This window comes from Sphaeramia orbicularis, chromosome 8 (assembly GCF_902148855.1).
Source record: "Sphaeramia orbicularis chromosome 8, fSphaOr1.1, whole genome shotgun sequence".
Taxonomy (NCBI): Eukaryota; Metazoa; Chordata; class Actinopteri; order Kurtiformes; family Apogonidae; genus Sphaeramia; species Sphaeramia orbicularis.
In genome coordinates this window covers 33579128-33592896 of record NC_043964.1, presented here as the reverse complement: position 1 = coordinate 33592896, position 13769 = coordinate 33579128, and the positions used below count along the sequence as shown (strand labels likewise).

Below are 13769 nucleotides of genomic sequence, written 5' to 3'. Positions count from 1 at the left end.
ACCACTACTGTTGGAGTCATTGTGAATATGTTAGCATTGGACCAATAACAGACAGGGGGTCGTTCATATACTTACAGCCTGGACAGGCCCATCACAGTAGGTTTCTGTTCTGGTGTAATCACCCTGTAACACATTTGTTCTGTTGATGTAATGACATGAAAAACAATGTAAGATAGTGATCTGGTCGGGTAAAGACATACTAAGCTTATCTGTTTTGACCAATTTTCTAGTGTTCATAAACTTCATCATTTCCCTGGTGTTGAGTTTGTTATAATTAAGCCAATCAGACAGCTTTAATGAAAATATGAGGGAAAATAATGTGACATAAGTGGATGAATTAAAGCAGGGGTGTCAAACTTATTTTAGTTCAAGGGCCATATTAAGCTAAATTTGATCTGAAGTGGGCCAAACCAGTAAAATAATAACATAACAATATATAAGTAAGGTCAACTCCTAACTTTCCTGTATGTTTTAGAGTGAAAAAAGTAAATTTACATTATGAAAAGGTTTACATCTACAAACTATCCTTTCAATCAATGTGAATCGCATGAACGAACTGAAAAAAATAAGTGTAATTTTAACGATATTCTGCCTCAGTTTATCATTTACACATGTACATTATAACTTATAAATCACAGTGGATCAAATACAAACATGAAACATTTAATAACAGGCAGAATATTGTGAAAATTGTACTTACTTCTCGTAAGACATTTCAGGTTGTTCATATTTGTTCAGGCTAATCACATTTTTTATGAAATTATACTTTGTTTTAGTGTAAATACATGAAAATATTTACATTTACAAACAGAAACATTTGGAGTTGTCATTATTTATATGTTAATATGATAGTATTTGACTGCTCCTGCCCACTTCAGATTGAATTTGTCTGAACGTGGAACCTGACCTAAAAGGACTGTTAATATCTTAGTATAATTTCTACATTTCACAAATTCATCCCAAGGGCCGGTCTGGACCATTTGGCGGGCCAGATTTGGCCCCCGGGCCGCATGTTTGACACCTGTAAATTAAAGCATTCAATGACAATGGAATCTGGGAATTTCCCATTACATTACAATCTGTGTGATTTCATCATATGAATGAAGAGCTCACCTAGTAGTAAAAATACTCTTAGTATACTCTTAGGGTAGTTCTTTCATTTTTGTTATACAAACTTTACAATTTGTAAACATTAATAATATTAATCTGGTAATAACATAAATGTTGAGGGCCATCTGATTCATTCAATAACTACATTACTCTCATGTAAACATCTGAAAATGACTCTAATAAATGAAAATTTATAGTATATCATATACACCAGGGGTCTCAAACATGCGTCCCGGGGGCCAAATGCAGCCCACCAAAGGTTCCAATGGGCCCTGGGATGAATTTGCAAAGTGCAAAAATTCCATAGTCAAGGCTGTGGAACTCAGTGTAGTTCAGGTTCCACATACAGACCAATATGATCTACAGTAAAATAATAACAGCAGAATAACCTACAAAAAATAATGACTCCATATTTTCGTCTCAGTTTGGTGTGAAAAAAATATTACACTATGCCTTTAAATAATGACAACTTCAAATTTTTGTCTTTGTTTTAGTGCAAAAAATAACATTAAATTATGAAAATATTTACATTTACAAACTATCCTGTAACAATAAAATGTGAATAACCTGAACAAATATGAACAACCTGAAATGTCTAAAGAAAATTAAGCACAATTTTAACTATTTTCTGCCTGTTACTAAGTTTTTAGTGTCTTCGTAGATCTGATCCATAATGCACATGTAGAAATGATAAGTTGAGGCGTAATATTGTTAAAATTGCACTAATTTTTCTTAGGAAATTTCCATTTTTTCAGGTTATTGACATCTTTTTTGTTTGAATAGTTTATAAAAGTAAGTATTTTCATAATTTAATGGGTTTTTTTTGCACTAAAACAAAGACAAAACTTTGGAGTTGTCATTATTTATAGGCTATTATGTTATTATTTTACTGGTGCGGCCCACTGGAGATCAAATCGGGCTGAATGTGGCCCCTGAAAGAAAATGAATTTGAGACCCCTGATATACACTGTTGCCCATAAAGTTGGAATAAAATATTTTTTGTCTCTTCACATGAAATGATTGTGACATGTGAGTTATTCTTGATAGATAAATTGTAATTATACTCACCTTTTGCCATTACATCTGGTAAAAGGTGACTGATGTGTATAAATAGGAATAAAAAGAGGAATGTGTCTGAAAACAAAATTAGGCTTATTCCAACTTTATGGGCAGCAGTGTATTTTTTGTTTGTTTGTATCTCAAGTTTTAAGTCTTTCAGTCTTATGTCTTTTTTTCCTCTTTTTTTCCTGATTTGATATTGATGTTTATATGTGTGTTTTTTTCTTACTGTTTAATTTTCCAAGGGGAGGTATTTGCATAAGCATATTCTAGCCACTAACACCTCCTGTAAAATGTGCTTACTTAAAAAAAAAAAAAAAAAAAAAGGGAAAAAAACTTATCCTGTGTGTAATTTGCAATTAAACTAAATTCAACTAAACTAAACTAGCCTACCATTGTAGGTGCAGTACTGTATATACAGTTGTGTTGCAGTTTCTAACTGTGACCACTGGGTGCCAGCAAAAACATCTGACTCCAGATAAACTCAGCTCTACTGTTATCTCCACAAGGTAAACATACTTAGAACACAATATTTAGTCGACTGTGAAGCAGAAGAAGTATAAAAACAACATTCATCCATGTAGCATTCCTTTCAAAGCTGTTTGTTTACATGTAGAGACTATTTTAGACTTCTCTTTTTCAAAATAGTACACCAGTTTAGTAATAAAGAGTTACTGTACATTACTGCAGTACCACTGTTGATATGGATTAGATTTTTAATCACTGAAGTGACTTTATTAAGATGAGAGAGCACTAAATCTAACAGTGGAGAATAGTTCTGCCAATCAGGGTCTAAGGCAGGGGTGGGCAATTAAGTTTCCTATGGGGCCACATGAGAAACTTTGACAGTTGTTAAGGGTCGGATCAATACACTTGCAGCTCTGCTCAATATATCTCTCTCTCTATACATATATACTTTACTATAATGTAAAAAACAGCTTTGTTCCTGTCGCCGTCACTGAGCTCAATAAGAAATAGTGACATTGCACTGTATTTACTTATTTAGTTATTTATCCTATTTCTTAGCTCTATTTATTACCTCCGCCAAGGAGGTTATGTTTTTGCCAGGGTTTGTTTGTTTGTTTGTTTGTCTGTTTGTTTGTTTGTTTGTTTGTCTGTCCGTTAGTGTGCAACATAACTCAAAAAGTTATGGACAGATTTGGATGAAATTTTCAGGGTTTGTTGGAAATGGGATAAGGAAGAAATAATTAAATTTTGGTGGTGATCGGGGGTGGGGGGGCCCACGGGGGGCGCCACTGATCAGCCTTGGCGGAGGTCTGCGCTCTCCGAGTGCTTCTAGTTATTATTGTGACTTCTAATTTTTAAATTTTATGTTCTTATCTTGGATTTTATCCCAGAGACTGTTTTTTATCTTCTTGAGGTTTTTATTGTTTTATTCCATCTAGTTTTATTTATTTGATCTTATTTATTTATTTTATCCTTTTACTTATCCATGCTGCTATACTGATGAATGGTGGAAGACTGAGCACTTTTTGTCCAGACACTCGATCCAGTACCTGCCTAACAGGTTCAATGTGTGTTTTGTTGTAATGCCAAATGCAATCACTATGTCTGCAAAAATTATCTACCCATGGGTATAAATAAAGTAACCTTGAACAGTAAATGCAACAATACAATAATAAAATGAAAATGTGCAGCACAGAATACAACTATTTAATGAATATTCACAAAAACACTTTCAAAAATGTGCAAAACCAGTTCCACATTAACTTTACATGAAAAACTATAAATGTTTCCAGCTTTGTTTGTTTCCATATCTCAGTTCCTTTTCTTTTTCTTTACCTCTGACTTCAGTAAAGACATACTTAGAAGTCCATGTCTTGTTAAAAAGTGCATTCGGAATCAGTCTTTCTTTTTTTGGCATTAGCTGACATCTTCATGGGCTGAAACTGATCAACAAACCAATCAGTGCATAAGCCTTATGCTAAGTACAGAAAGTATGAGTGAAAAATCGTTAATTTAGAAGATCCTTCAAAATAAAAGCAGTGGCGTTGTATTGGTTACGTGTATTTGTGTTTTTTTTTAATTTGCCGATAACCTCATGCGGGCCAGTTAGGGTCAGCTCATGTGGCCCCCGGGCCTTACAATGCCCAGGTCTGGTCTAAAGTTTAGGTTGGGCAGACAAATTAGGATAAGGCACTTGGTAATTCATTATGTCACTGAGTGTCCTCACAATGCTGTTTGGCACAAATGGTGTGTGTGGTGTGTGTTCTCCCTCTATTTATCTGAAAGGGCTCTGTCACTGAAACCACCTGACTGTCTTAAGACTGGGTCTTAGGGTAAAAAGAAGGCATCTTTGTTCTCAGTGCCACTTGGAATTCATGGAGATGAAGCATATTCATGTTTGTAGATACATCTTATGTCCAAAAAAAATCATCATGAATAAATGAAGCTCTGAATTATGTAATGAATAATGCAACTCACTGTTTAAAGAAGAGGAAGTCAAGTTTAAGTTAGAACTGGAACATTTACAACATGTGACACAAAATGTCTCAATACATGATCCACTTACAGTTCTTTGATTCCACATATTTATCATTAAATGGAGTTTAGACAGTTATTCAGGTCTGTAACAATAACCTCAGATCAGTTACTATGTCAGTGTAGTATTAATCTACCCACATACTTAGTGAGTTCTGTTTCACATCCAGTTACTACACAAAAATGTAACAGAACATTAACACTAGGTTGCATCAGCTCTGTCAAGTGTCACTCAAGCTCCGTTTGAGTCACAGTGGCTGTGTTTTTTCTATGTCAGCAGATGAAAGTTTAACATGTGAACGGCTCTGACTCACAGATCTAAACCACTTGGAGAATCTGACTTAGTTTCAACATTTCACTTTGGCCTCTTTCCCTCTTAAAACATTTACTCAACAGTCAGGCTGTCATTTGATCCTAAGTTACAGGCTATATACAGTAAGCCGGCATTAAAGCTATTGCCTATGCCAAATATTTAGCTGTCTCCCTGGCAACAAATTCATTTCTATTTTGGGCATCCTCTGCAGCCAGTGTCCGTCTTGCAGCCAGACTCAACACCACTGACTTACAATGTAACAGCCCGACGTCAAGAAATAACTATCACTAATTATCTGCACTTCACTTCGGTCTGCAGTCACTTGTTAAGCAGTAAATTAGTTAGTTAAATCTGCATTGCCTGAATTGGTCAGTACTCACAACTGGTCTGATTTCATTTGCTGCGTGAAGTGTCACTCATGTGGACAGTCCCGCCCACATTGTCCCACAGTGCATAAATGGGCTCACGGTGCAGAGAGGCGAGGCCCTGCAGTCTGCACCACTATCACTTCTTCTGTGGCTGTCTCTTGACCGACTACATCTGCAAACATGATGAAAGTGAGTATAATTTCAGACAAAACTGAGCTTCTGCAATGGTTGTGATCTGTGAGTTTTATCATCCGCATTGATAAGCAGCTTATATATCGAATGACACTGACTGGTGCTCGACTTGTGCCAACTCAGTCTGTGCCAATGCTTCTAACCCAGCTTCACTATCATCTTACTAACAAACTTATTGCATATTTTTCTTTTATTTAGATTTTAACAACTCTAAACCTTTCCTTTATTATTGCCTTTTATGGTCAAAATATTCACCACAGTGCACACACACACGCATTCATCACTTAACAGATAAATGATATACAACAGCTGCACATTCATGGAAAACTAAGCTGCCAGTTTATGTAGCTACACACTCTTTGCAATTCATTTTCAGTGGATTTGTATGTGATGTGTGCACTTCTTTGGCTCAGGCATCAATGAATTTTGCTCTCTTTGACTCAAACTGAGTATAAAACAGGCCCTGTATCAGTGTTTGGTCGTTTCTGTTGACGACAGGAGTAAATACATTTGTTCTGGTCGTAGCCTGGCTTTAATCACATTAAGACATAAATGAAATGAAGTGATCATGCAGAGGCTGCACAGCTGAGGTAGAACAGGATAGGCTCTGTGTTTTTACCTCAAAAGGTCTATGTTCCTGCTTTTTTTTTTTATCCTAAAATGCTTTATAGAACATTCCAGCAGGAGAATGGTTGTTCTTCTTTCAAAATAACTAACACAACCTCTGATGTGTTTTAATTGGGCGTGTTTCCGTCAGCTGTTACTCTGATTTTATTTCTGTATCGGTGTGGATGTACTGTATGAGAACTACCACTGACCTCGGCCCATCCCTCTTCAATCCACTAGTGTCGTGTGTGTTTTAGGAACTTCACAGTTGGACTCAAGTATGGAAAGAATCCACGCTAGGGTTATTTGATCTCTCCCTTTTATTTCACAATGTGGCTGATCTTAAAGTTTAAAAATGACTTTTACATTTTCCAAAATTACCCATATCTGTCTAAAACTGAAGTCCAGTTTCTGTTAGATTTGTCTATCTGTCATTTAAGGCGCTCTGACCTTGGACTTAAATACCCCTACAGTGGCTTTTGGTGGGAAAATGTGGTATCTTTTCTGCTGTGTGTAATATCCATTATGATTTTGTGCAGTCCAAAAGTCATAAAAATGTTTCCTCCTATCCCTCATTTTAAGGGCTTTTTCATTTTTTACAATAAACAGGTGCATGTCATATTTACTCTATTTACAGTTTATTTATGCAGAAAAATCTCCTTTTTACTTGACATGATTTGGCTGTAAGAGCCATTTCTGCTTGTTTGTCTGCTCAGTAATACTTATTTTTTTTTTATACTGTCTGCAGATCCACTGACAGCTAACATACTCCCCTGATAACAGTCTGACAAAGTGACAAAATTGTCAAACAGCAGTAATACTGTCTCACAAATATTGCTCAAATATCATTTCCTAATCATAGAACAGCTCAGTATTCCCCTGCCACATGTACAGTGGTAACCCATCAGAGCATTTCTGCTACACTCAGCCTTCCTTTCTACGGTGTGCTATTGCAGTTAGGAAAATTTTACTCAACAACGCCGGTCCCATGTCATTTTTCAACATCTCAAGCCCCTGCCAAAATCAGTGCAGAGGAAAATGAGTTTTGCGTCCAAGAGCAGGACAGGAGCAAGCTGGAATCTCTGACTGGTCTGTGAATAGGAGTCTAATTGGAAACACATGTTTTGTAACTTTTAAGGATAAAGTGTGAGTTTAAGAGTTTGGCAGCAGCTAGTTCTGGTGTTATTATTTGCCCGGAGCGGTAATAATAATTGGATATAGTAAAGTCCAGCATTATTACAACACAATAATGCAGTGTATTCCTTCACCCCCCTACTTTTCTGTACAGGGAATGATTGTAAAGAACATGTCCTTCAAGGTTGGACAGACTCTGACCATCGTTGGAACTCCCAAACCTGACTCCACAAAGTAAGCGCTTATGTGGGAAACTATTTTGATTTTTTTTATTAACCTGCCCTCCGAATGGGAGGCAAGGGGTATTGTTTTGGGTTTGGCTACAGCTATACTATTGGTTAGCAAAACTGTTGGTTAAATTCATACAAAATTTGACTTATATATTGCCAGTTACCCAGAATAGATCTCATTACATTTTGGGAACAGTAGGTCAAAGTTAAAATTTTGTATGAATTTTTCCAAAAAAAAAATTTCCCCATTTACTTTTAATGGACGAAATTTCAAATGTTCATAGCAGCATAATTGTTGGGTGAATTCATACCAGATTTGGTTTGTAGGTTGCCAGTGACCCAGAATAGATGTCAGTATATTTTGGGGAAAGTAGGTTAAAGTTTACATTTTTTATGCTTTTTTTTTTTTTTTTCTCCCATTTACTTATAATAGGTGAAATTTCACATGTCTGTAGCAGCAAAACTATTGGTTGAATTCATACAAAATTTGATTTATATATTGCCAGTTACCCAGAATAGATCTCATTACATTTTGGGAACAGTAGGTCAAAGTTTAAATTTTGTATGAATTTTTCAAACATTTTTTTCCCCTATTTACTTATAATGGGCGAAATTTCAAATGTCTGTAGCAGCAAACCTATTGGGTGAATTCATACCAAATTGGGTGTATAGATTACCAGTGACCCAGAATAAAAGTCATTTCATTTTGGGAAAAGTAGGTTAAAGTTGAATTTTTTAATAAATTGTTAAAATCTTTTCTTTCCCCCATTCACATATAATGGGTGAAATTTCACATGTCTGTAGCAGCAAAACTATTGGTTGAATTCTTACCAAATTTACTTTACAGATTGCAAGTGACCCATAATAGATCTCATTACATTTTGGGAACAGTAGGTTAAAGTTCAAATTTTTTATGAATTTTTAAAATCTTTCCATTCACATATAATGGGTGAAATATGTGCGAGGGGCGGGGTTTGTTGTGTCTGGCACCACTTGTTTTTTTTTTTTTTTTTTTTTTTTGGATAATAAATAAATACAAACAAATCAGTCTCTTTTTGGTTTTTATTCAGACTACATTTATGGGTTATGAAAGTTTCCATGTATTATACTGGTGTTTTATTAAGATGGAGACAAGATAGAGAAATTGTTGAGAGAATTAAACTTTGCTCCTTCATGAGTTTTCAGTTGCGGTTGTTAGGACAAAGCCTGAGAGACAATAACTGTGATTTTGCATTTCTAGTACGAAACGTCAGCATTGTACATGTGCTTCCTCCTTATTTCTCTTCCTCTTTTTCTTATTGTGCATTTCCTCCATTTTCCATTATAAATGAACTTTACCATCATAATCGTCATTTATTTTTGTCCTTAATGCACAAATAGATGAAAGTGAGTGAATACAAACATCTCAATATAAATGAATACAAGATGAACCGTATGTAAAAATAGCCATAATTCAACTGCTGATGTAATCCTCAGATTTCATCCACTTGGTATCCACTGAAATCTAAGCAGTCACAGAAAAATGTAATAAATCACTTTGTGTTTGTGTGCTCCAGTTTTGCAGTGAATCTTGGTCCAGATGAGAAGGATATCACAATGCATATTAACCCTCGTTTCGATGCCCACGGAGACCAGAATACAATCGTGTGCAACTCTTACCAGGGAGGCAACTGGTGTGAGGAGCAACGCGAGGGAGGCTTTCCTTTTCGCCAGGGAGAGGAGTTCAAGGTGAGAGGTTCAGGGTGTCACAGTTTATTCTGATAGTGACCTCTGTTGGAAAATGTGTGTCACCGCAGCAGTAACAGTTTCACCTTAGACACAATATTGAAACTGCAGATTGTTGCTACTATTATTACCCCACCCCCCCGAAGGAGAGGCAAAGGGTATTGTTTTTGGTTTGGTTTGTTTGTTTGTTGGCACTCTAGCAGCAAAACGATTCACTGAATTCATATAAAATTGGGTTTATAGATTGCCAGCGACCCAGAATAGATCTGATTACATTTTGGAAACAGTAGGTCAAAGTTCAAATTTTTAATGACTTTTTAAAATCTTTTTTTCTTTCCATTTACTTATAATTGGCAAAATTTCAAAAACATCAATTTTGTTTCAATTTACTTCAAACTCGGCAAATATATGAAGCAGGGGTGTAACAGTACGAAAATTTCATATCACGGTTATTGTGACCAAATTATTACGGTTATCATTATTATCGCGGTATTGTTGAAATTGTGCTCAAAATGTTCAAAATGTACATATACACACACTGAAATAATTTAACCAAGTTGTATTTTGAAAAAACAAAAAAAAAACAAATAAAGTAATTGGTACAATGTACCTTCTGTTGGCAGAAACATTCAAGTAATAACCCTTAGGGGTCTGAGCCTTTTTTGGCATTTTTCAGTACTTTTGATTTTGCCTGTATATACTACATAAACTAATGTTTACTATACCCAGTTTGGTATCTTTTTTTTCAGCACAACTTCATCTATATCATCTGCCTATTATTTTTTAACTTTAACCTACTATATCAACACAAAAGGCCAAAAAACACACAAAAAATATAAAACTGATTTGAAAAATGTATAATGATTTATTGCATAAATAACACACAGATGCTTAAAGAACCTTTTCAAAGACTTTAAAAGTGAATAGTGGTTCCAAATATTAGGTATATAAATTAAAATTGTAATAAATTAAAACTATATTCAAATACTTGACATAAAAGCATATCTTTACATAGGCATTTTCTTTAGAAAAATGCGGTAATCAAACACGGTTATCATGATAATTAGAATTTAAACGGTATACTAACCGTTTATCGTTTATCGTTATACCGGTAATCGTTACATCCCTAATATAGAGGCAATTGATATGCTGACATCAGCACATGCATAGACATGATAACATCAGCTGGATCCATGCCAAAATAAGATACAATATGTGCGAATGGCAGGATTTGTTGTGCTTGGCACCACTTGTCTAAACTATTATCATTATTATAATGAGAAAAGTTGGCAAAAAATAACTTGTACAACTCAAACTACCTACCATAAAACATGTTACACATATCTAGGAAGAAGAGTTTAGAGTTAGTGTTACTGTGATTGTAGAAACCTACTCAGAATTGAACCACTTTTTCCAGAAATCCTTGTGGAACCTTTGTGCAAATTTGTTCTTTGGTTCCTGCATCTTGGTTGAATAGCCTGTATGTACAAAATCTAGCAAGTGCTTCTGTATATCTGTATTAGGCTTCAACAAAAGACATCAATATATTCTATTACATGATACCAACAGTAACATGGAACCAAGCTGCACATTGTTCATGAAAGGGTTTGAGATGGCATTCTCCCACAAGTGGCTAAAACTGTCTGTGTGGCCTGTTCGGCAGCTAATTTAAGCAAATACTAAAGTGTTATTAGTTTGAGTCATTGGTTAATGCTTTATGGTTCATTTTCAAGACCATTTGCTTTCAACTTTTTCTATTTCTGTGCCTGTTTTAGAAAATTCAGTCTTAACCCATAAAGACCCAAACATCCACCACTGACCAGAACCATCTACTGATCTAAACTGTTTAATACCTGCTGATCCACTAATCCTATCAATCCATGTAAATAATTGGTGTAAAATGCAGTTTGTCATCTTTTCACAGTCATCAGATATGACCCATTTGGACGTTCAGAAGCTCTGTAGTGAACGTGGAAACATTGTCATCTTCTACAGCACTGATTCACCAATAAAACCTATGGAGTTGGATCAACGACAGTGGATGGACACACTGGGTTTATGTTCAGTTAATGATAGATTTTACTGAAAAAGTCACTTTTTCTTCAGTTTTTGATATAATAACCCTCAACTGTAATCTGAGCTTTAATGAACCTCTACATGATCAGTAAATTAAATACTGGCAAATAATTGATTTTCTCTGAAAAATCACAAAATACAGAGGATAATATTGTAATAAATGGTGATAAATCTCTTAATAAAGGTTAAATATAGGGAAAAATTTATTTGGGAACTGCTGTAAAAGTAGTAAAACTCACAGTAATTATCTACTTCTGAATAAGTTTCACCACTTTGCCGTTTATTTGCATATTTGACAATATCACCATGTCTTTTTTTTTCCTTCTTGCATATATTCGATTCCTAGATGACAATATCCTTCACCCCTTCGGAGTTCCAAGTGACTTGGTCAGATGGCTCTTCAATGAATTTCCCCAACCGCATTGGTGCAGAGAAGTACTCGGTTGTGAGCTTCGATGGAGACGTTCGTATCACAAGCATCGAGATCAAGTAACTCCTCCCAGCAACATATGGATTAAGCTATCTTCATTCAGTTTGTCTGGCATCTTGTCACAAACTGGAAACACCTCGCTTTCAAATTACTGCAATATCAGTTTTGCAATACATGCTTATTAGACCATTTTATTATGCAAGCATCAGGGCTTTTTAACATTGAGATGCAAGCATGCATTGTCATAAAGAGAGGCAGGTGCATAGTCATAATACTGGGATGTATGTGCAACAAAGATACTGCAAATGTAGTAACTTTATGTCCTTCCTGCAAACTTGACAGAGCTTCTGAAAAGTATACCAAAGCCTGTGTTATTCAGTTTCTTTTTGTAGTTTGTAGCTTTTAGCTGCAAAGCACAGCATAAATTGAAATCAGTTTTTCTATAACAGTGCCTTTAAATGCTGCATGCTTTTATGTTCTCCTTCCCAGACATTCCAGATTTATAAGTGAGTACAGTTTTTGTCTGTAACAACAGAATTAAACACGTCCTTTCAAGATCAAACATGGTGATTTTTTTCAATATGTGCTAAATTTTTTCAATAATTTGTCTATAAATGTGTTATCAAAATCCAATTTTATTAAAACAAAGGAGGGTTTGAGATTAAAAAAGTGTTTGATTTGGTAAATGTGATGGAAAGGCGTCTGATTAACATTTGGTGCAATTAGATAATCTACTTAGAATAACAGGGTATGATAAGTCATTAACTTTTCTCATATTTAATCCTCATTGTGCTAAACGCAGACTTCCATATCTGAAATAATAATGATTAAAAAAAAAAAACCCACATTTCATTGTTTTCTTATCTCCTCTCATAGCCTCTTTGACTGAGGGCTAAGATTATCCCCTTCAAATATAACACAGCCTGCTCTTATATTTACAAAAATGCTGTGTTCAGTAACTTGGATAAGTGTTTTATTTATTGTGCAAGCTGTAATTTTGTTTTTGGATGCAGCGTGCTTTGGGTGCCAAATTCCAGGGGCTTTGATTTCAACTTATCCCTACCCCCTCTGGTTTCCATGGCTTCACTGAGCCTAATGTTGTCCTGGATTTTATAACTGAGGTGCTTCCAATGCAGCGTCAACAGATCCAGAGTGGGCTGTTCAATATGAATGAGGCCAAAGCTGAAAACAGGTCACTAATCAAAATAAAACAAGTTAATCAAAGTACAGATTTACAAAAAAATGCAATTAGAAGTGATAGAAATGGTGTCCAAGCAAATAATAAAAGGTAAGTAAAGTAAGCAACAGCATTTTAAGAGGAAATTAATGTGAATAGTGAAAACAACTGCATGGACTATGTATTTGTGTTGGTCAAGAACTTCTTTCACTCTAAATATTCAAAGTTCTTGACCTGTTGCAAGTTTTTCTCTTTCTCCTTGGACCTGGGAAGTAGAGGAAGTTGAGCCAGAACCTTCTACTTGGAAAAAACTGGACCAAAAATACTAATGTTACAGTATGTATTTCCATTCATATTTGCATTAATCACTAGGACCTTGTAGTCATAATAGGAGAGTTGGACCACTGTGTGAAGTTTTCTCCATCACATCTCAGAGAGTGATAATGGGGTTCAGGTCTGGACTCTGTTCACATATGTGAAAAATGGTGTTTCATGCTTCTGAACCACTCTTTTACAATTTGACCCTGATGAATCCTGGTACTGTCATGTTGGAATATACCTGTACCATCAGAGATGAAAAAATCCACAGATGTTCAGACCTGGTCATTCAGTAGATTCAGGTTCAGCTGACCTAGTTTTTTTTTTTTTTTTTTAGACACATAGCACTGATGAACCTAGACCTGACCAACTGAATCAACCCCAGATCATGACAGTGACCCCACAGGCTTGTACTGTACTGATCACTCATTTTTGGGAATAATTCTAATTAACACCATTTAATTATTATGTTGAAATAAAATTAACATTGAGTGGCTTCATATTTATGACAAAGTATAGTTACAATCTT

The 13769-nt window shown here is 35.3% G+C and overlaps 1 protein-coding gene across 1 annotated transcript; it reads left to right on the top strand.

The window, feature by feature from the left end:
- Positions 1–5417: 5417 nt before the first annotated feature.
- lgals2a (lectin, galactoside-binding, soluble, 2a) lies at positions 5418–12342 on the top strand. The gene is made up of 4 exons (XM_030140663.1): positions 5418–5541; positions 7439–7518; positions 9071–9242; positions 11662–12342. Exons 1-4 carry the CDS (start codon positions 5533–5535, stop codon positions 11806–11808), a joined length of 408 nt encoding a protein of 135 aa, XP_029996523.1. The 5' UTR covers positions 5418–5532; the 3' UTR covers positions 11809–12342.
- The last annotated feature ends 1427 nt before the right edge of the window (positions 12343–13769 follow it).